At 57.6% G+C, this 22,752-nt stretch overlaps 1 protein-coding gene across 8 annotated transcripts in view; it reads right to left on the reverse strand.

Annotated features, from left to right (window-relative positions):
• PARVB (parvin beta) overlaps nt 1-22,752 on the reverse strand; it is a 109,216-nt gene that overhangs the window by 15,427 nt on the left and 71,037 nt on the right. For 4 of the 8 annotated variants that reach the window (XR_014845378.1, XR_014845379.1, XM_085024993.1 and 1 more), the window contains exons 4-8: nt 22,161-22,263; nt 14,229-14,369; nt 12,351-12,466; nt 9,550-9,608; nt 5,572-5,591 (exon numbers count right to left, since the gene is read on the reverse strand). Coding sequence is in view for 2 of the 8 variants with exons in the window: in XM_085024993.1 (XP_084881119.1) it covers nt 5,572-5,591; nt 9,550-9,608; nt 12,351-12,466; nt 14,229-14,369; nt 22,161-22,263 (439 nt within the window). In the remaining 6 variants the exon portion in view is untranslated. Of the gene's footprint in view, nt 1-5,571; nt 8,475-9,318; nt 9,609-12,350; nt 12,467-14,228; nt 14,370-16,328; nt 18,731-19,846; nt 22,264-22,752 lie in introns of those variants that run through there. The other 4 variants (XR_014845383.1, XR_014845382.1, XR_014845381.1 and 1 more) reach the window with 4 other exon arrangements.

A 22,752-nucleotide genomic window follows, 5' to 3' on the forward strand; every position in this document is an offset into this window, starting at 1 on the left:
TGCCAGGACAGAGGGGGAGTGCGGAGGGCACCTGGAAGATGCTGGGGCCCCCGCTTCTGGCCTCAAGGAGCCACCCTTCCTCCCAAGGTGCCTGCTCAGAGGACCGCAGCCAGCAGAAAGGCCTTCTATTGCCAGCTGGAACTTGGGTCCAAACCCAGAGGTGGAGTTCTGGGGTGGGGGGGTGGAGAGCCCAGAAAGATCCACCTGTCTGGAGGGGGCTGGGGCCCAGAAACAAAGCTGGCTCAGGGTCTGCCTCAGGACCCGCCTCCTGACCCGGAGAGGGAGGGGGGAGAAATGAGAAAGAGAGCAGGTCGTGGCCAAGTGAGCTGGGTCTTCTCCTGGAGGAAATAGCCCGGCCATTCAAACAACCTGCAGGTGCTCAAGAGTCCACAGGCCAGGGGCCAGGAGCCGCTCAAACCTCCGCCCGGCCCAGCCCGGCCCAGCCCAGGTATGGCCTCTTCCTTGGCCTCAGGGGTGGGCAGCAGGCAGGAAGGTGGGAGGCAAAGAAGCAGGTATGTGTGTGTGTAGGTGTACATCCGAGCAGGGGGCAGGGGGTGCTGGGGAGGTGGGGGGTGGGGGGATGGAGGTGGGGGGCTGGGGAGAGGGGTGCCCCTCTTATTTCACCTAAAAGCCAATAGCAGCCCAGAGGCCCAGCCCCGCAGAACTGCCTCCCCCGCTTTTCCACCACAGCAGCTGCAAATTATTTCTATAATCATCTAAGTCAGATTATCCTCAATACGGCAGTCGGCTAAGAGGAGAAAAAAAAAAAAAAAAAAGCAGCTAAATCTTTACAAAGCAAAACACAAACTTTAAATGCAGCTTAAGAAAAACCCCAGGAGCAGAACGGCCTTGACGTCAGCCGAGTATATTTAGCTGGGCCACTGCCGGGCTCGCGGAGCCAGGGCGGCAGGGGAGCCATCTCCGGGTCTGGAGGCCGGCGCCCCCGTGCCCCGCTCGCCGGCACCCAGGGGACAGGATGACGTCAGATCCAGGTGGTGGGCCTGGCCGCCTTGGGAATAAAAACAGATCCAGTTCAGATCCTGATGCCTGTGACGTAGGCAAGGCGCTTCCCTCTAGATGGTGGGAGCGAAAATAGCCCCTGGCTCACCGCTGGTGTAAGAATTACCCAAGAGAGTGACTCAAGGGCCAAGCCACTGCCCGCCAGGTGTGTCACTGGCGCTCAGCTCACCGGGGCCCTCTCTCCTGCCTCCAATCTCCCCGCAGGCTCTGGGGACAGTCACCAGATGAACAGGAGCAGCCCCACCCGTGGAAGGGCACAAGCTGAGAGATGCTTACAAAGAGGGGCGCCCAACAGGCCAGAGAAAGGGGCCAAAATCCATCAGACCCCAGTGTCCACCCCTGTCCACCTTTCAGAGCTGCTTAGCTTCTCCAAACAAAGTGGGTTTTGTTTGAGTCAATATTTTTAAAATAAGGAGTTCCCAGTGCAGCTCAGCGGTTAACCAATCTGACTAGCATCCAAGAGGATGCGGGTTCGATCCCTGGCCTTGCTCAGTGGGTTAAGGATCCGGCATTGCCATGAGCTGTGGTGTAGGTCGCAGACACAGCACGGATCCTGTGTTGCTGTGGCTGTGGTGTAGGCCGTCGGCTACAGCTCCAATTAGACCCCCAGCCTGGGAACCTCCATATGCCGCAGGTGAGGCTCTAAAAAGCAAAAAAAAAAAAAAAAAAAATTTAAGAGGACTTGTCCAAAAGTTCTGAATTTCTGGCCTTTTTTTTTTTTTTTTGGTCTTTTTGTCTCTTGAGGGCCACATCTGCAGCATATGGAGGTTCCCAGGCTAGGGCTCAAATTGGAGCTGCAGCTGCTGGCCTACACCAAACCACAACAACACCAGATCCAAGCCATGTCTGTGACCTACACCACAGCTCACGGCAATGCCGGATCCTTAACCCACTGATTGAGGCCAGAAATCGAACCCGCAACCTCATGGTTCCTAGTCAGATTCATTTCCGCTGCGCCACCACAGGAACTCCTCTGGCTTCTCTTGAAGAAATGGACTCGGAGGCAACAGTATGCCTCCATCCCCCACCTCAGCATGGATGAGCCCCCCGTGCAAGTAGGGTTCAGACTCCCCTGTTTGCCCCAGGCCCCAGCACTCCCCACCATCAGCATTTGATATTCCGGCCACTTCCCTCTTCTGTGTCAGCGGCCTGGTCCCTAGGGCACCCGAGATCGGGGGTGGAAGAAGGGTTCACAGGAGCCCAGACATCTGAGCTGGGGCTCGATTGGGCAAGAAGACAAGGAAGGGCCTTCTGGGCAGAGGGAACGGAAAGCCAGAGTGCATTCCAGACCGTGTGGCCCGTGCGGGAAGCAAAGAGGGGCTGGTCCCTCGTGGTGAGGAGCCGTGGAGGATGGAGACCAGGAATGGCATGATCCAGCTGCAGTGTTAGCAGAAACCGGGAGGTGGGAGGGGGCTTGACCAGCGGCCACGAGGAGTCCAGGAAGAAGAGGAAGAAAGCTTCTCCCTTCTCCCCAACTTCCCAGAGCCCGGGGAGGGGGAGGGGAGCCTGCGGAGGAGAAGCAGCCAGCAAGCCGTTGCCATGGAGATCAGGCTGCAGCTCCCAGCTCCCCTGGGGAGAAGGGCCTCCCACCTGCTTCAACCAGGGCGGTGATGTCCTCGGGAGGCGGCTAAGGGGGACCCCGGGCGGGGGAGCTGCGTGAACCCACCTTCCCTGGCTCAGAGTGCTCCTGTGAGAAACGGGCCGAGCCCTTGGGCTCCCTGCTAAGCCCCAGGCAGACCTTAGCCAAGGAGGGTCAGCCTGGCGTCCAGGGAGCTCCTAGAATGTGTGTAGCCCAGGGCTGGGGTGCACGTGGAGGAAGCCACACTCCAGCCCACGGGACGCTTGCAGCTCGAGGAACCACGTGCAAAGAGAAAGAGGGAAGAGCCAAATGACAGGCCCCGACAGTCCAGGCACCCCGAACCTGCCAGGGGCCCCAAGTCTAACAGAAGCCCCCATCTGCCAGGCTTGGGAGCAACGTGCTCCCTAAAAGCAAGAAGATGAGTGGCGGGATAATTAGGCAGGATGGGGGTGGGACGCGCTGGAGGATGGAGCGGGGTGACCCGGGCAGGATGGTGGGGAGCCTCCTGGCTATGGGCGGTCTCAAGGGGGAGCATTCCAGGCCCAGGGGCTGTGGCTTTAACTTAAGACAAGCTGGGGGTGCTGAGGAGAGTGAGGGTTAACCCTCACTTTAGGAAGTGACAGCGGCGCAGAGGCACCAACGGAAAGGGCGGGCCAGGGACCAGCACCCCCCAGGTGGGGCTGTGCGGCTGTGGGGCTCCCGGGGGAGAAGGGCCTGCGGAAGCTGGTGCTGAGGCTGCCAGCGGGTAACCAGGAGACCTCGGGCAGGCGTGCGTCAGCAGAAGCCAAGCTGGGGGTGGAAGGAATCGCCTGTCACCCACTAATAGCCTGTTTGCATTTCACAAGCACAGCCTAGCGAGTAATGAGGAGGACTCCAGACCCCAGGGCTTCTTGGGGTGCCATCCTCCCAGGCCCCAACCCTCCACGGTGCTCACCAGCAGCAGCAGCAGCAGCAGGGCTGTCGCTCACATCACGACACCCGCTCTCAGCAGGAACCACTGCCGGGTCCACCAGACCCTCGAGCGCTCCTTCCCGGGGGGTTTTTTTAAGCCTCCCCCCCTCCATACGGGACGCTGCACACAGCCCCCCAGCTGAAATGACCCTCCCCAAGTCCCCCAAAGCTCAAACAGGCCCACCCCGCACACGGGAGAGACAACTCAAAAAACCAAAGCAACATTAAAGATGCTCCAAGGGCCAGGAGTTCCCTGGTGGCTCTGCCGGTTAAGGAGCCAGTGCTGTCACTGCTGCAGCTGGGGTCACTGCTGTGGTGCGGTTTGATGGTTTGATTCCCGGCCCGGGAACTTCCGCATGCTGTGGGTGTGGCCAAAACAAACAAATAAAGATGCTCCAAGGGCCCCAGTGGAGTCACCGCTGTGCCTCTATCATCCCACAGGGTCAGAGTCCCTGTGCAGAAAGGATGGGGAGTCAACAGAAGGGTGCAGTGCAGGGCACCCCCAAACGGCCCAACTCAGCCCCGGGCAGAGTCAGGCTGCCCCCCCTCCCCCCCCTCCTTCCCCCCCCCCCCCCCCCGCCGTCCACTCCCTGGGATGGTTCTGACCCTCAGCAGGCGGACACAGGAGGGGTCCGTTCCTCTCCCTGTAATGTTTTTTAATAATAAAGACATTAAAAAGAACTGAAGTGCTACTTAAAAAAGGGTTGTGAAGACTGAATTTCCCCAGCAAAGCTCGAGACCTACTTAAAGAAAGCTTAAGGACATGTCAGTGCTGCATTTTCTCTCATTCAAGACCTCTGAGAACTGAAGGGCAGCAGCCATGTGCCATGGGTCCCCCAATCACCGTGAGGTCACAGGGCCCCGTGACCAAGCCCCGTGGGAGCCCCCAGAGTGGCACCCCTTATTCCCAGGTACCCGCAGCTAGGGACCAGCTCCGGGTGGCAGGCTTCTAGGGCACAGGGGACCTTCTCATTGGTTTTCACTTTTCCTTCCAGCAGCCGTGCTCCCCTCTCTGCCTCCTGGAGAACATGGCACTGGGAGAGGGAGGCGGTGAGAGCTCCTTGTTTTGAAATACTCCCCAAAGCGGTGAGCCCGGACGGAGCCGAGAGCTGGGCCTTCCCAGCCCTTTATCTGCAGCCCTCGCTGCAATGAAGATGGGTCAAGGGGCTCCACGGGGGCAGGGGACAGTGCTTTGGGAATGACCGCTGAAAACGACAGTAACAGAGAGAGAGAGTCGGGCCCCGGGCCAAGTAGATCCAGCATTTATTATCTCACGAAGGAATCCTTCAAACAAGCCCATGGTCCCAACTCACAGATGGGGGAGAGAGGTGAGGGAGCAGGCCAGAGGTGGCCCAGCCGGGACCACAGCCAAGGCTGCCTGACCCTAACGAGGTCTGTTAGGCTGAGATTTTTTTTCTTTTCTTTCCTTTTTTTTTTTTGGCCACCCCATGGCCCATGGGGTCCCCCGGCCAGGGATCAGACCTGAGCCACAGGCTCTGCCTAAGCCACAGCTGTGGCAACGCAGGATCCTTAATCCACTGTGCTGGGCCAGCACTCCCAAGGTGCTGCCGATCCCATTGCGCCCCGTGGGGACCCCAAGCCAAAGATTTTAAGGTGGAAAACGATAATGAAAGTACATCCCGGCCACCTGCCCATGCTCCATGTTCCGCGGACATGGCTACCTTCCCTTTTATCCGGGTCCCCCCCCCTGCTCCAGGGCCTGCGTGTGAGACCACGTGCCACATCCCACACACTCCCCGGTCCTCGGTTCCAACCTCCAACCTCAACCTTCTTAACCCCCCAGGCTCTGGCTCTGAGACGCAAACCCCCGCCCACCATGCAGGCTGCCCCCACCGCAGGACCACACTCTTTCTCGAAGATTCCAAAACTGCTGGGAGCAGCGAAACCCACCCAGGGCCCTGCCGCCCCTGAGTGACTGTGTGAACCCTGGGGGCTCCTGGGACTGTCCCACTGTGCCGGTGACCTCAGACTCCCCACCCCCACTCCCACCCGTTACTTACCAAACCGGCCCATCATCATCCTGCAAACAAGAACAGAGACAACCATCAGACGGGGGCTCAGAACCCAGTTTTACAAGCAGCAGGTGGCGGAGGCGACCGGCATGTCGGAGCCCCACACTGCCTGGTCAAAGCGTTACTTACAAAAATGTAAAGTCACATTTTGAGACATTTTCTCCTCCTCTGTTTACAATCAAGAGGTATGCGGGTGGATTCTACATGTCTTGTTAAGACCAGCAGCCGGCCGCCATTGTGACTTAAGCCACCCTATCAATGCCACTTAGGGGGACACTGAATCCTAAGAGTGGTTAACACAGAGAACGTTTCAGCAGAAAACGAGTCCTCAGGTACCTGTTCCATTTAAACGTCACAATACAAGGATGCAGGAGTTCCCTGGTGGCTCAACAGGTAAAGGACCTGGTGTTATCTCTGCTGTGGCGCGGGTTTGACCCCTGGCCCGGGGAACTTCTGCCGGCTGAGGACATGGCCAAAAATTCATTCATTAAATAAATAAAATTAACTACAAGGGTGCAGGCTCCCCAGGGTCCCCATTTCGGTGAGTAAGCACGATGCTCTTCCGGGAAATCATGGAACTAAAGGATCCTGGAGACCCAGAGGCTGGGCCCTGATTTCAAGGTGAGAGCTGAAACCAAGGGCGGGCTGGGTCCTCCCTGAGGACCTAAGTGCACGACCGCACTGGTCCCTTCTATGCACTAGCTTCCCCTTGACTTCGTCCCCCAGTCCCTCTAGACCCCAGTCCTTGGCCTCCGTCTTACTTAGCAAAGAGTCTCTCGAGCACCTAGGATGCTCAGGCCATGAAGACACAGAAATAAACACCCTATGGCCCCGCCCACGCGACACCTGACAGTGAGAGAGACGTGGAAGCCCACGTTTCAACACAGCCTCGAGCTCCAGAAATGTGACGTAGAGGAGATGCTATGGGAACGTAAAGGAAGCCGGCCACTCCTGCTTGGCAAACCAGGAGGGCTTCCTGGAGGAGGTGACCTCAGCACCGAAGGAATGGGAAGAACTTTGGGCCTCTACGGGAGCGGAGAGACCACCTTGAGAAACTGCAGGTGGATCTTCAGAGCTGCAGGAGGGTGGGCTCCCAGGGGGACTGAAGCAGATGCAGCCAGAAAGCAGGCAGGGTGGTGCTAAGACATCTGATGCTCTAGCAGATCCACTGGGGCCACGTGGAGGGGAAGAGACAGGACGGAGCACACCCGGAATCTAGGAGACAGGCAGGAGGCTGGGCAGCCTCTGCCAGAAACCTCCCTCCACCTGCCTCTGGGGGGCTCGCCCCCCTCCTAAAGTTCCCTGAGGGCCTCGCAGCACCTCCCACAAGGTCACTGGGCTGGATTTCACATTTCTGTGGACACGACCAGCTAAACCACCAGCCCTCAGGCGAAGAGCCGAGTCTGAAACACCTCTGAGCCTCCAGGAGCCCGGCATGGTGCCCGAGCACAGCAGGCCCCCCAGGTGCTGGTTCCTGCCATGAGTCGTGGAAGCCGTTCTCCCAGCAGCCAGCTATGGTGACAGCCCCCTCTGCCCCCTGCTGCCCTCTCGGGTCTTCCTCACACACTGCGAGACTAGGAAAGACCGTCCCACCCTCTCCCCATCACTGTATCCCCCCATCACCGACCTGGCCAACCCAGTGGTCTGCCTCCCCCTCTCCCACCCAGGGTGACTGGCGACTTGCTCTGACCCGCAGGACGGGAGGACACAGCGCATGGGGGTCCAGGGGCCTGCAGCAGCCCTCTCACTCTTTGGGGACCCCTAAGCCCCCCCCCCCCCAGGGAGAAAGCCCTGCTCTGTGACGACAAGAGACACAGGAAGAGACAGAGGCCCCCACGGGGCAGCACCAACCACCAGACCACTGATCCACAGCACTGTCAGCAAATAAAATGACTTGTTTTAAGCCCCTTGGCTTGGGGGCTAGTTCCTTACACAAGGATGAATAACTAAGACGCCACCCCACTCCCGATCGCCCCCGCCCCCGCAACCAAACTGCCCTCCTCCTGCTCTTGAACAGGCAGAGCCAGCTGCCTGAGGCCCACCGTGCCAGGCTCGGCACCAGGCCCCCATCCCGCACCCCCCCCCACCGCCCCCCGCAGGGGGCTTGGAACAGATGTGCACACACGTCAGGCCACATGCCAGCGTCTCTCCGATGTACCTGACAGCTCCCACGCCAGGAGTGGTTTCCTGTGTCAGCTCGATTTTTCAAAGACCATACATGAATTCATGACACAGTAATTAATCACTCTCTGAAGGGAGCAGGTGGGTGAGCTGAGACGATCAATTTTTAATGTTCTGTTTCATCTGGAACAGGTTTAGGCGAGAGGCACCAATGCAGTGAATTTTAAAGATGCTCAACAAGGAGTCTTAAGGCCTCCTGAAAACCACGTGCCAAATACGCCATCTGATTGGCTATTTTCAATAGGTTTGAAGCCTTCGAGCCTTCTTAAAAATTGCCCCCCGGCCTCGTCTAAGAGGTGAGGAACGGCTCGGTCCTGTCTCTCCGAAGAAGGTTCTCGTTGACACGTACAGCGGCCTCCCTCTGACGGAGCGAAGGTGGACCAATACATGAACTGGACAAAGGGACCCTCTGACCCTTCTGAACACCTTCCCCCACCCCCACCCCCGCCCCCTCTCGATATTCTTCAAACTCACCTTCCAGCATAAGGAAGGACAGTCCAAAGTCTTTGGAACGAATAACTTAGATCTAACATCAAAAACTTTGAAGTCTTTGGCATTCCCACTCGATGAAAATTCACCGTTTAAAATTCTCCTCCTCCTTCTCTTAGAAGAGATTTTGAATGTGATCGATTATATTCTTTTTTTTGTTGTTGTTGTTGTTGTTGTTGCTATTTCTTGGGCCGCTCCCGCGGCATATGGAGATTCCCAGGCTAGGGGTCGAATCGGAGCTGTAGTCTCCGGCCTATGCCAGAGCCACAGCAACGCGGGATCCGAGCCGCGTCTGCAACCTACACCACAGCTCACGGCAACGCCGGATCGTTAACCCACTGAGCAAGGGCAGGGACCGAACCTGCAACCTCATGGTTCCTAGTTGGATTCGTTAACCACTGCGCCACGACGGGAACTCCCGATTATATTCTTTTTGTTGTTGTTGTTGTTGTTGTTGTTGTTGCTATTTCTTGGGCCGCTCCCACGGCATATGGAGGTTCCCAGGCTAGGGGTTGAATCGGAGCTGTAGCCACTGGCCTACGCCAGAGCCACAGCAACGCGGGATCCGAGCCGCGTCTGCAACCTACACCACAGCTCACGGCAACGCTGGATCGTTAACCCACGGAGCAAGGGCAGGGACCGAACCTGCAACCTCATGGTTCCTAGTCGGATTCGTTAACCACTGCGCCACGACGGGAACTCCCGATTATATTCTTAATTATTATTCCCTGCCTCATTCCAGAAACGACTTCGCACAAGTTAAAGATCAAATTCCGATAACATACGTATTTATTTTTCTACTTGGCAAGAAAGAAAAGATCTGGAATTCCTCATGTACACACCAAACCAGGAGCTCCTGCTGTGGCGCAGCGGGTTAAGAAGGTTTGATCAAACCTGAGGATGCAGCTTTGATCCCTGGCCTTGCTCAGTGGGTTAAGGATCCGGCGTTGCCGTGAGCTGTGGTGCAGGTCGCAGACCTGGCTTGGATCCCGCGTGGCTGTGGCTGTGGTGTAGGCTAGCATCTGCAGCTCTGGTTCAACCCCCAGCCTGGAAACTTTGATATGCCGTAGGTTTGGCCCTAAAAAGACAAAAAAATAAAAAACGAAAAAACCCCCAAACGAACTGCTCTTTTGCCCTTCCTCGACCAAACCAAACCAAACCAAAACAGACTTTGAAGAAAGCACGTGGAGAACAGAAAGCCAGAGTGGACGTTTTTGAGAAAAATCCCATCTCAGGGGCAAGGGCCGTGGAATGGAAAACAGCAGGGCCTGAGGGCGGGGCAGCAGGTTCACTTACTCTGTGGTCGTGGTCAGCTCCTCCGTCACGTGGCTGGAGTGCAGCATGCCTTCCCGCTTCTGAAAACCCCAGAATGAACAAATCAACACCCCGCAGGCAGAGAGGACCCCCCCAGCTTCAGGTAACCCACAGTCCCCAGCCTGGGAGAGTCTCCGAGGAACAACAGAGAGCAAAGGTGGGGCTCAACACCCACCTGGGGGTGGACTGCAGGTGACCACAGAGGGGACCCTTTGGTGGCTGGAACCTGTCCCCCCCACCATAGCACCTGCTCTCCGCATTGCTCTGAGAGTTGGCAGCTGTAAGGGTCTCAGGAGAAACACCCCAGCTCCCAAAGGAATCCTTCACTTCAGAAGCTGGGAGAGGCCAGAAGCATGAAGGCAGAGGCCCAGTACAGAGGAGCTGGATGAAATACACGTGAAACGTACATGAAATGCACAGCAAACGCTTACAACAGGAGGGGAAGCCCTGGAGGAACCACACACAGTAACAGGAGGGTGCACATGAAATGCACAGGAAACACACATACAGGAAGAAGCAGAGAAATACACAGGAGCCCTGGGTTGAACTGGGTCTTCACAGAAGTCACCTCCAGTCCGAACCTGAGAGTAGGACCTCCTTTGGAAATAGGGTCTTGGCAGATGTCATCAGCTAAGATGAGGCCATGACAGATTAGGGTTGATGCTAAATCCAATGACTGGTGTCCTCATAAGAAGAGGAAAGAGAGGCAGGAACGTGGACACAGGGAAGAAGCCACGCGATGGTGGAGGCAGCACTGGAGGGGTGTGTCCACAAGCCCAGGGTGCCAGCAGCCGACAGAAGCTGCCAGAGGGACGGAAGACTTCGGAGGGACCCTGTCGACTCCTGGATTCAGCCTCTAGCTTCCCTTGTGTGAGAGGATGATGACTGTCGGGATTTTGTTTCAGCAGCGCCTCGACACTAACACACCTGCGGCAGGTGAGCAGCGGCAACCCTGGTGGGGGAGGGGAGGTGGTGACTGTGCAGAGAAAGCCTGCAGGTCCCGGACCTCAGGATGGAGCTTGGTGGCTGCTAACCCAGCCCCCACCTCGAGCCTCTACATGAACCCCTTGAGTGACGGGGAGCTCACTCACTAGTCAGGGCTGCCCCCTCTCCAGATCCAACCTCCCAGCCTCTCCTGAGCTCGGCCTCCAAGGGGTTTTCACCGCTGGTTCTGGTTCTTGTGCATGAAGAGTAACCATTGTCAGGCGCCCGTCCGCTTTCCCAGGGCCTCGGCGGGGCTGATTCTCAGAAGCGCCCACGAGGGTGGCCCAGAGTCATTTTATTCGCATACATACTGAATGCCCATCAGACCCCCGCTAGATTCAGGGCCCAGGGCTGGGTATGCGACTGAGGGGGGAGAATATTGTAAAAGTCTGTACAGAATATCAATTTTACGGGGAAAGCTTGGCAGCTCAGAGGAATCGAGGGCCCTCCCAAGGAAACGCGGCCCTTTGCTCCGTCCTTCCCTCTGCAAACTTCAAACTCCTGCACCTCCCGACTCAGAGTGGCTGACCAGCCGTGGAGGGACAGGCCAGCCACAGCGCTAAGGCCGAGGCTGGCCCGTTCCCCAGACCCCCCGTCTTCCCGGCCTGGACGTGGCCCAGAGTCCTCGGGTAACCCCGGTCAAGGAGGGAGTGCCAGCAAGTGCTCGCTCAGGCCAGCAAAACGGTCTGCAAACCCAAAAGATCTTCTTGGACCAGAGTGCAGGCCTGAAAGGAAATATCTCGATTACGGAGCTGCTCAGCATCCATGGGCCCCGATCTGACATTCATGGTTTGGAAACCACGTTCTCATGCGGCCTCGGGAAGCCTTTCCTGGTGACCACCCGGAGTGCGCACCCAAGACGAGTGGCAGGAGCTGTCCCCTGTCCCCGTCACCACCTTGGACCCCAAGGAAGCGAACAGGGCCAAGCGGCTGGTGACCCTCACCCGATGCCAGAGAAAGGGGCGTCCCGCCCATCGGCACAGAGCCAGGCTCCTGGGGTGACGAGGGGTCGGACGGCCTCAGGAAACACAGCATTCGCCAGAGCAGACCGCAGAGACCACGGGACTGATACGTTAAAACTCAGAGGAGAGCCTGGCGCTGGACAGCTCCAGGAACAGGAACACGAAAGACGTCCAGGTGCCAAGCCTGACCTCAAGGCTCTGGCAGAAGCAGCTGTTCCTTCAGGACCCAGTGTCCCCGAGAGCCGGGGCAGAGGGCTGGGAACACAGTAGGTGCTTAATACATGTTTGGTGGGCGAGACGCACACACAAAGCCGAGGCAGGGTCTGTCCCCCAAAACGCAGGGCAAAGGGCCAGGCAAAGTGACCCGAACATCCATCAGAAGGACCCTGGCTCCTAAGTCACATTTTTCCAAGTGAAGGAGGAGAAACGACCCTAAAAAAAAAAGACGACGACGGGGGATGATGGATGTAACTGGGAGCGAGGGGGCGAGGCTGCGACGGGGGCTACCGGACTATCCATTTCAGACCGCGGTCTGTACCCTCTTCCAGCGAGTAATAAGCTCATTCAAGAGGCCTGCATTCCAGCTACTTGGCTTTGCAGGGAAATGAATGCTCTTTTCAAAAGTGTGGAAAATTAAACCTCCAGGCACTCATGCCTTTGAACCTGCCTCTCTTCAAACTGGTGCCATTGTTCCTACCCCATCATTTACCTGGAAGCCAGGGCGAGGCATGCGTTTTATCAAGAGGGAGAAAACAGAAGGCAGCCTCTTAGAGAAGAAAGAAGCGAGCAGGAGGGAAGCGTCTCGGGCCAGCCGACCGCCAGGCTGGCGGTACTTACCCGCACCACCACCACTTGCACGGAGACGTGTTCTGGAAGGTGGATCGGGGCCCGGAAGTGCGTGGCCAGGGCCACGAGGAGGTGGAGAATGGCCACCAGGTTCTTCCCGTGAATCGCTGGTCGGGGAGGGAAGAGTGGGAGCTTTAGATCATTAGACATGTACCCCAAGCCGACATCCAGAAGGCAGCGAAGATGCTGAGTGCAAATGCGACCTCCCAGGGGAGACCCATGGACAAACCCACAGGCCACAGGGCAGTCCCATCGTGGCTCAGCAGTAAAGAGCCCAACTGGTATCCATGAGGATGCAGGTTTGATCCCTGGCCTTGCTTAGCAGCTTAAGGATCCGGTGGTGCCGTTGAGTTGCAGCGAAGGTTGCAGACTCAGCTCGGATCCCTCGTTGCCTTGCGCTGTGGTGCCGGCCGGCAGCTGCAGCTCCAATTTGACCCCTAGCCTGGGAACTTCCGTTAAGTGCGGCCCTAAATAAACAAAATGGAGAGAGCCGACCAGCATCCTTGGTGAATTTGGTTCTAGCTCCTAATTTTTTCTTTCCCGTCGGCCTTGGGGGATGTGTGCAACCGCTTTCAAAAGCGGGAACCGCTGTTTACGAAAAGAGTGGACTGGGTGGTGAGAAGGAGGGAGAATGAGCAGGAACATGCAGTTGGCACAAGAGACGGGCAAAGATCTGGGAAAACAGGCCACCTGGCTGCTCACCCCCCAATGAGGCGCATTCTTATCTCGGGGGCTTAAAACCCCTCCCGCTCTGCAATCGAGTGTCTCTGCACGGAAGGCGACCAAGGGCAAGGGGTGCCTGGGGAAGCTGGACGTCCCTCCTGCTGGCCTCGGCCCCGGCCACCAGCCCCAGGTGCACGGGCTCTTCTTCAGGACGTGGACCAAGGTGTCATCCCCAAAGCACTGGACTCCCCAGCCTCAGCCCTGCAGCCCATAAGGTGGGCTGGGGACTGCCCCAGGACTCCGTGCCAAGAAGCCAGGGGCTCATCTGACTGCAGCCTTCGTCTTACCCAAGCACAGGGGCCAGGAGAGCCGCTAAGCCGGACCCTGTCTGCCCTGCAGGGGGGTGAGGCTGGAGGAGGGACAGCAGGACCAAGCCCCCTCCAGCCTCTCTTGGTTAGTGCTTCACTTTTCCAGGTTCACGTCTTGGCTGGAAGCGCTGTGATGCCAGGCGTTCCCAAGGCCGGCGCTCCGAGACACACTCCGGGGACCGGCCTGAACCCTCCAGAAGACCTGCTTCTGTGACTTAGCGGCAACACAGCTCATCACTGGTACCCAGGGTGGTAAGAACCCACCCAGCCGCTTCTGTCTCACAACCCCAACCCCATTCTTCCTCTGGAAGTCTCTCTTGATCCATGCATCCAGAAAGGACCCCTCTCTACTCTGAAGCTCAGGGAAATCTGAGCACTGCTGGAGTGACTCAGCCCCTTATCGACACACCCTGGAGTGGGGACTCCTGCTTCCTCTCCTGCCTGCTTCTCTCTCTCTCTCTCTTTTTTTTTTGTCTTTTTAGGGCCGCACTCATGGCATGTGGAGGTTCCCAGGCTAGGGGTCAAATCAGAGCTGTAGCTGCCAGCTTACACCATAGCCACAGCAATGCCAGATCTGAGCCATGTCTGTGACCTACATGGCAACACCAGATCCTTAACCTACCAAGCACGATCAGGGATTGAACCCACGTCCTCATGCCTACTAGTCAGGTTCATTATTGCTGAGCCACAGCGGGAACTCCCTGGCTGCCTCTCTCAGAGCAGGAGTGTGACCAAGTTTTAAAATGCAAGGACAGACGTGAAGGTGAATGGCAGGTGGAAAAGCTCAGAGGCTGGGCTCCCCTCCCCGCAGCCCTGCCCCCGCCCCCTGGATGCTCACAGTCCACGGTCCACTGGAGCGCCCGGCCGTGGGGCCGAAGCAGGTCCTGCACCGCCTCCAGCACCGCCTGCAGCTTCTGCTTTTGCCCTATTTCGGACTGGGTCACCTCGGCCACATTCAGCTTGCAGTCTGCCAGTTTTTCTGCAACGAGAAGGACAAGGGCAAAAGCAGAGCGTCAGGAAAAGCTGGAGGGACTCGGGGCCACCAGGGTGGCGGACCAGCTGCAGTGAGGCCTCCCCACCCCCACCCCCACCAGGTCATCACCAACAGGGGGGACGGTCAGGATGTTGTGCCACGGAACTCTGGACTGTCAAGTCCCCCGTTGCTCAGAAAATCACTATCACTCCAAGATGAAGGGGGGCGGAGAGTTCAAGGCTAGCACTGCAGGCACCTCATGTGAGAATGTTCTAGGCACAGAATGGACGAGATGACTGAAGGTGTGGCTGGAAGGCAAGCAGGTGACCCGCGGAGCCGGGAACAGAGGTGAGGAGGCTGGGCTGGCGGGGTCCCAGAGGGAAAAGGACTTGCTGAGAAGATAAAAAGGGCCCCTTGCTGCCCTGTGGCTCCCTGCACACGGACGCTCCCACTTGGCCTCCGCTTGGGCGCCACGATGGTTTGATGCTCAGAAGCCTGCAACTCTTTTCTCACCCAGAGTGAGGAGGAAGCATCGGGAGGGGCGGGACGAGAACTGTCACGTCTGCTCAAGATCCAATCCCTGAGACAAAGCTGCAGCTGCAGCCCACATGCTTCACTCCCCTCCCGGTGGAGCAGGAGGGGTCTCACATCACACCTGCAAAGGGGCAGGTGAGGAAGGGGCCCCAGACTTCTCTCCTATTCACTGATTTTTGGTTTTTTATGGAGGTTCCCAGGCTAGGGGTTGGTTGAATCGGAGCTACAGCAGCTGGCCCACACCACCGCTCGCAGCAAGGCCGGATCCCCAACCCACTGAGCAAGGCCAGGGATCCAATCTGCATCCCCGTGGATCCTAGTCAGGTTCCTTAACTGCAGAGCCACGAAGGGAACTCTGCCTACTCACTGATTTTAAGACTCAAGAGGTCTTCCAGTCAATCTCTGCGAAAAACCAGAGAACCGACATTGCGGACCGCGTGAGATCAGAAGGGGAGAGTGTGCAGGGCACAGAGCCTGAGGGGCGGCACCCGGAAAGGCAGTGGTGCCCAGGTCGGGCACAAACGGGGCTTCCATGTTGCAAGTGGTTCATGGTCAAGGTCTGCTGAAGGCGTTTTCGCCGGAGGCCCCTGCCATGTCAACACTGTCTCCCCGTGCCCGGCCTCCCTCCCTCCTGCGGTCAGAACACCGACAAGCAGCTGTGCTATTCCCTTCGGGGTCCTGTCATTGCACAGCGATGCCTGCCAAGACTCTCCTTCCTCCCTTCATTCATTTGCTCGTTTGCTCGCAAAATAATTACGGAGCGCCCACTGTGGACCAGGCACTGTCCCCGGGCCAGAGGCAGCACAGACCAGAGAGGGCTCTCATGAGGGTGGGGGGGGGGGGGGTCGGTGTCAATCACACCTGCAGGGCCTCAGCTTGGGGGGCAGGGGATGCTGGAGGCAAAACAAAGCAGCTCAACCAAATGCATCCTGCAGGGACGGAAGTGATTCCCGTTGGTACGTTTTGATTTCCTTCCATCTGCATCTAACAGGTCTTAGCTGAACAACGCACAGCTGTTGGTCCACATAAACTCCCTGAAAATCCGCCGCAGGCCCCCCCGGGGCTCGGCAGCCAGAGGCAGGATGGAGCAGGGGGTCCCTGGGGAAGGAATGAGGGCTGTGGAGAGAGATGGGGAGCCAGGCTCATCTCTGCTGTCCCCTTCCAGCAGCCAAACCTGCAGACGGAACGTGGCTGTGACGCCTGGCGGGGGGTGGGTGGGGGGGACCATATTATCCTGCGACGGCTCCCGCCACCAGAGCGCAGACTGGGGGACTCAGAGGGTGCAGTCACCTGCTCTCAGTCCCGGGGGTTAGAAGCCCGGGCTCAAGGCGAGAGCCGAGCAGGTCTCCCTGGGGCCTCGCTCCTCAGCTGGCAGACTTCTTCCCACGGGCCGCCTCCTCTGTGTATCTGGATCCTAATCGCCTCCTCTTCTTTTTTTTTTTTTTTTTTTTTACTTTTTAAAATTTGTTATTAATGTATAGTTGATTTACAACGTTCTGTCAGTGTCTGCTGTACAGCAAAGTGACCCAGTCATACATAGATATATACCTTCTTTTTCTCATATTATCTTCCATCGTGTTCCACCACACGTGATTGGATAGAGTTCCCTGTGCGGTACCGACAGGCCCTCCTTGCTCACCCATTCTAAATATGGTCGTTTGCATCTACTAACCCCAGACTCCCGGTCCATCCCGCTCCCTCCCCCTCCCCCTCGGCCACCACAAGTTTGTCTCCACGTCTGTGAGCCTGTTTCTGTTCTGTGAATAGTTTCATCTGTGCCACCTGTTAGATGGCACATGCACATCTAATCGCCTCCTAAAAGGACAGCAGTCTGATGGGTTGAGGGTCCCCCCCAGTGAGCACATTGCAACTTTAAAGACCCTGTCTCCAAATACATCCTGAGGTCTTATGAATGCTGGGGGGCACAGAACTCATCAGGCAATAACAGACACCAAGGGGGCTGGCTCTCGGGTGACCCTCCCGGAGTGGGGGGAGAAGAGGTCCTTGGCCCCCGTGTCACCAGCATCGCCCTCCCGAGCGGCCCAGGGCTTTGCATGGCCAGGTCGCTGATTCTCCTGGTGTGGCGAGAGACAGAGGCAGGAGGGGCGGACTCTCGGGTGAGGCGGGGGGACGTGGGGCCGGGAACACTTATCACACGAGGAAGGGCCTGCCTCTGGCCAGGAGAAGGGGAGCCGTGAGTCAGAAGCAGGATGACAGCCAGGCTGGGGGCCCCCCACGGCCCCAGGGTGGCCTCATCACTGCCCACAGAGGGTCCCCCCAGGACAGCACTCATGTATAAAGTTACATCCCTAAAACCTGCCAGTGGCAGAGGGTCAGAGAGCTGTTCCCCAAATCTGCCCTTAAGCAGAAAGGCACATCTGGAGGTCTCTCGGTGGCTCGGACTTGCAAATCCAGAGGTCTGGTCTCCGTCCCCAACCCCCTCCCTCCTGCCTCCACCTCCTCCATCCTTCTCCTGGTTCCTCCTCCCTCCAGGACCCTTGGGGCTCCCGCGCGGGCTCCTCCTCTGACCACTCACCATCCCTCGGGACCCAGTTCCCAAACCTCTTCTCTCAACAGAGGCAAAGAAGTCAGCCTTGGCCTTGGCCGTCAGCCCAGATCTTCTACTTGGTTTTAGCTTCTACCTTCGGAGAGTAAAGAGCCAAATGCCTCCATCAGGACCCCAGGATCACGTGATCACGTGGGTCACTACCGCCCCCTTAACGCGGCCAAGCAAGACCTTGTGATGTTCTTTTAATATCTGGACATTCTCTGCCACTGTCCTCTCCTTCAAACAAAGTGGTATGTCCGACCACTTGACACACAAGAGATTTCAGCGTTGCCTTCTCGAGTAGTACTTATGCAAGATCTTCAAACAGGATGGAGCTGCAGTTATAATAAAAGGCTGCCTGAGCCAAGGTCAGCCTCCTGTTATATTACACGGATAACAAAACGGAAATAGCAGGTCTCACGGACGCCAGCAGCTTCACAGCAAGTGCCCCATTTGCAGGGGGCCAACTGAAGAGGGGACCAAAAGGACGTGCCGTGAGCGGGCAAGGTTTTCTCACAGGATACCTGCTCTACGATGCCCCTGTCGCTCTCCTCCAGGGAGGGAGCTGGCATCCCTTCTGGGCACCTAAGGCTGAGTGCAGATACATACCCAGAGCGGGTCCTGTGGCCAGACTTCCACAGCCTCGCCGCTAGAGCTAAGGCTTAGGGACGTCATTTTTTCAATTGACTGGGTGGGCGAAGCCACAGATGCGTGCATAAAGAATCAGAAAAAAAAAAGTGTAAGTGAGCAAAACACTTTTATGTTTGCGTCTAAAAATATCAAGACGTTTCTCCTCTGCTCAAGTGAGCAAAGCAGCTGTTCAAAGGACGATTTCAGTAAGCAAGCATTGTCACCAACGGCCAACCCTTCACGTCTAAGAGCCACAGGGAAGCCAGGGCTTTACCTAGAGAGGAGGGAAAGCTGATAACCCAGGGCCCCTTCACCATCCCGAGGTTTCTTGGGGACAGTGTCAGCTAAGAGTCATGTCCTCCTCTATTCTTCTCAGTTGAAAGTCTGCGTCTAATATCACAAATGTCTGATTTGCTGAGCTCCAGAGCAATCTAGCCCCTGACACTGCTGAGAATGGCTGTACCAAGGACACAATGTGAAACAACAAAGCTCCAACCAACTTTTTTTTTTTTTGCTTTTTAGGGCCGCACCTGTGGCATATGGAGGTTCCCAGGCTAGGGGTCTAATCGGAGCTACAGCTGCTGGCCTCCACCACAGTCACAGCACCACAGGATCCAAGCCGCGTCTTTGACCTACACCACAGCTCATGGCAACACTGGATCCCCGACCCGCCGACCGAGGCCAGGGATCAAACCCGCATCCTCCATGGATACTGGTTGGATTCGTTTCTGATGTGCCACAATGGGAATCCCCAACCAACATTTTTAATTATAAAATTGTGACAATGACGAAACAATCTTTTTTTTCTTCTATTTGTCCTTGTTTTAGGACCGCAGGTGCAGAATATGGAAGTTCCCAGGCTGGGGGTAGGATCGGAGCTACAGCTGCCAGCCTACGCCACAGCCACAACACTGGATCCGAGCCGCATCTGCTACTTACACTGTAGCTTGCAGCAACGCCAGGTCCTTAACCTACTGCGAAAGGCCAGGGATCGAACCCACATTCTCGGGGATACCGGTTGGGTTCTTACCCCACTGAGCCACAAGAGGAACCCCATGACTAAACAATCATGATAGCTTCATTTTGGATTTATTCTTGTACCAAAGAAGCTCATTTGAAGATGGGGGTTCTCAGCTTAGCCAAAGAGAGATTTGATTCTCGGCCAACAGCTTTCAGCCAAAAGTACGGAACACCCCTCCAGGTGAGGCCATCGGGTCCGGCATTGAACATCGAACCACTACCCCACCGCTGCCTCCGGCACGAGGGGCATCTCGGTCCCGGAAGACCCAACCCCACCTCCTCGCTCCCCACCCCCCGCTATTCCCAAGGGCTTCCTCACTCACCCAGTGTTCAGCCCACAAACCTGGCCGCTTTAACCTCCAAGGTACCTGAGACCACACTCCCATCCTTTGCAAGGCGCCTCACCTGACACCGGATGGCTGTGACCGCATCCTGACCGACCTCTCGGCTCCGCCTCCTGACCCTCCTCCCTGTCCCTTCCGTTCCCGGAAGCCCAAGTGACCTTTTAAAACTCTAACCCAGGGAGTTCCCGTCGTGGCGCAGTGGTTAACGAATCCAACTAGGAACCATGAGGTTGCGGGTTCGGTCCCTGCCCTTGCTCAGTGGGTTAACGATCCGGCGTTGCCGTGAGCTGTGGTGTAGGTTGCAGACGTGGCTCGGATCCCGTGTTGCTGTGGCCCTGGCATAGGCCGGTGGCTCCAGCTCCGATTCGACCCCTAGTCTGGGAACCTCCATATGCCGCAGGAGCAGCCCAAGAAATAGCAACAACAACAACAACAACAACAAAAGACAAAAGACAAAAAAAATAAAAATAAAAAAAATAAAACTCTAACCCAGATCTTGCCACAGCCCTGCGCCAAACCTCCAGTGGCTTCCCGTCACTTGGAATAAAAGCCGGGGTCTGCCAGGGCTGGACCTGATCTGGCCCCGTCTGTCCACCCCGCCTTCTTTCTCTTTTCTTTAAGCACTGCAGACTCTTCCTCCCTTAGGAGTTCCGGCCCGGAACCTTCTTTCCCTGCAACTGTGCAGGTGTCTGCTGGGACGTCAGCTTCCCGGGGCGCTGCCCCTGAGGGCCCGGCCCCCCGCCACCCCACCCCTCCACCCCTCTGATTTTCTCCCTAGCGCCCGTCACTCTCTTAAAGGCTGCACCACCGCACGGGGGTCCTCTTTCTTCCCTCTGCCAAAAGGGGTGTCAGTGATGGGGCAAGGTCACCATGGCACCTCCAGGGCCCACAGCCACACCTGCCACACGGTAGGTCAAAGAACAGTCAGTCATTCAACAAACGAAGAAATGACCAAAACGAAAACACAAATTATGGTCCCTCTGGATGGGCTTTTTGAGGACTGACTGAGTAAGGACAAAACAACGTGAGCCGTCCGTCTCCACATCCCCAGGCCCCTTCCGGGACAGTTTCCCCTCCCCATGGCTTCCCTCGAAGATCAGGCCGCTTGGAAGAGCTCTTGCGCTGAGCGTGCCACCTGCCTGGAGGGACCCGGGTCCGAGAAGGCAGGGCCAAGGCCACGACTCTCATTGCAGGCCACCACCTGCCCCTCCGACCCAGTCTGCTTCCCCTCAGTACCCATTCCTCCCCAAAGCCCAGGAGCCTGTCTCGGCGCCGCCGCCCCCCCTCCGCCCCCCAGCATGTCCCTGTGAAGCAAAACATGGTCCCACCCCAGTGCCGACCCCACCTGGAAGGAGTGACCCTTGAGGTGGTCTGCTGGGGAGACCCCCGCACCAGCACAGCGCTTGTCCGCGGGACCATGGAGGGGGAGGCATGTTTGCAGAAAGAGGGGGGAAACAGGTCTGTGGCCCCACGGATGCTGGGGCGGGGCCTCCCCTGGACCTTTAGGGGGTGAGTTACCCTACAGGGCAAGGCGAGGACGCTGAGTCCTCCAGGCCACCCTCACAGGGATCAGGGGACCCTGAAAATGCATCAGGGCTTCGCCGGGGCTGAGACCTCCGCCAACGGCTCGTCCCTGCTGGAGCCCTGCATGGTGCTGCCGCCCAGCAGATCCAGACAAACGCTGGCCCGTCTGGTCCCTTTCCACTCCTGTAACAGGAGCCCACGTCCTGGCAGGTAAGGAAACCTCAGGGCCTCCTTCACTGAGTCGGTCAACACGCAGTTACTGTGTGCTCAGTACTCAGTGCTCAGTACTCAGTACTCAGAGGCACACAGCCCCCAGCCCAGCTCTAACCCTCGCGTCTTTGTGTTGTGTTGTTAACCGCCCCTTCCAGGCTCCAGGCCGTGGGCCCAGCCCCGGCTAAGGGGCTTTACTTGCCTTATTTTAATGAGAAGCTTTGACCCCAGTGGACAGACATAAATAGAGCAGCCACAGGAGTTCCTGTTGTGGCTCAGTAGGTTAAGAATCCGACTAGTACCCGTGAGGATGCGGGTTCGATCCCTGCCCTCGCTCAGTGGGTTAAGGATCCAGTGTTGCTGTGAGCTGCGGTGTAGGTTGCAGACGAGGCTCGGATCCTGCGTTGCTAAGGCTGTGGCGTAGGCTGGTAGCTACAGCTCCAATGCGCCCCCTAGCCTGGGAACTTCTATATGTCCCAGGTGAGGCCTTAAAAAGACCAAATACATACATTAATTAATTTTAAATAAATAAATAAATAAAAAGAGAGACCGCAGTCCATCTCCCCCCTCCCTTCTCCCCCACCCCAAGTCGTACCCCTCGAGGGCACAGCCGGGGGCCATGCCCTCAGGCATCCCTGACGCTGGATGAGCCAGCGTGGGCCTGGAGGTGCTCACATCTGGACAGGCACAAGGCCAGCAGGGGGGGTGTGCAGAGAGGAGACGGTGCCCACTCGTGCCCCCTCTCCATGCTCCCCTTGGCGCCTGCACCCAGCAGCACAGAGGCCACAGACAGTTTTGGAAGCTGTGTGTGATCCACGCAGCCGCGAGGCGGGGACCTTTGGGGGGACACCCATGAGTGGCAATGAGAGAGCAGGTGACCTGGAGCCCCGCGAAGCCTGGAGCTCAGGGGCTGCCACCTGGGAGCCATGGATCCCCTCGCCATGGCCCCGTGCAGGGTGCGGGGGCCGCCCCTCCCGGGAGACTCACCCAGGAGCTTCTGCAGCACCTGGCCGTCGTACAGGTCCTCCTCCAGCTGCTTCACAATGATCCTCTCCTCCACCAGGACGTCGTTGATCCAGTCGATGAGAACCTGCGGGCGGACAGGAGCGGTGGCCTCGCTGAGCGGGGCCCCGGGGACCAGCCAGCGACGGGGCAGGGCGGGAACTGAGAGCCGCTGGTCACGGGGACGCCCAGGGCAGGGGCCGGGCAAGCCCAAGGGGAAAGGCAAGCTGCTCCCCACCCCCCGGCTGCCGGGACTCCAGGGGGATTCACAGGAGAATGGGGGGGGTGTCACTGTGGATGGACCGGCCACCCCCCAGCGGAGACCTGGGCAGCTGCGGAAACTCCGCCAAAGTAGGTGATCTGCTCTGCAGGGCACGGCGGAGGGGCATTCGACGGGGAAACGTCAGCAACATGGTCCCCCATGGCCCCAGATGGTACAGATGAGCCATAAATGTCCACCAAACCATTCCCGATTGCCCTGAGCCTAAAGCAGGGGCGAGGAGGCAATGCCGGTGGCTGTTCCCCACACGCTCTATTTTTTCACGGCGTGACTGAGACAGAAGTCACAGTCCACACA

Source organism: Sus scrofa, chromosome 5 (genome assembly GCF_054392235.1).
Source record: "Sus scrofa isolate SSC_HxYL_T2T_F1_AM1 chromosome 5, Sscrofa_HxYL_maternal_Yorkshire_Landrace_v2.0, whole genome shotgun sequence".
Taxonomy (NCBI): domain Eukaryota; kingdom Metazoa; phylum Chordata; class Mammalia; order Artiodactyla; family Suidae; genus Sus; species Sus scrofa.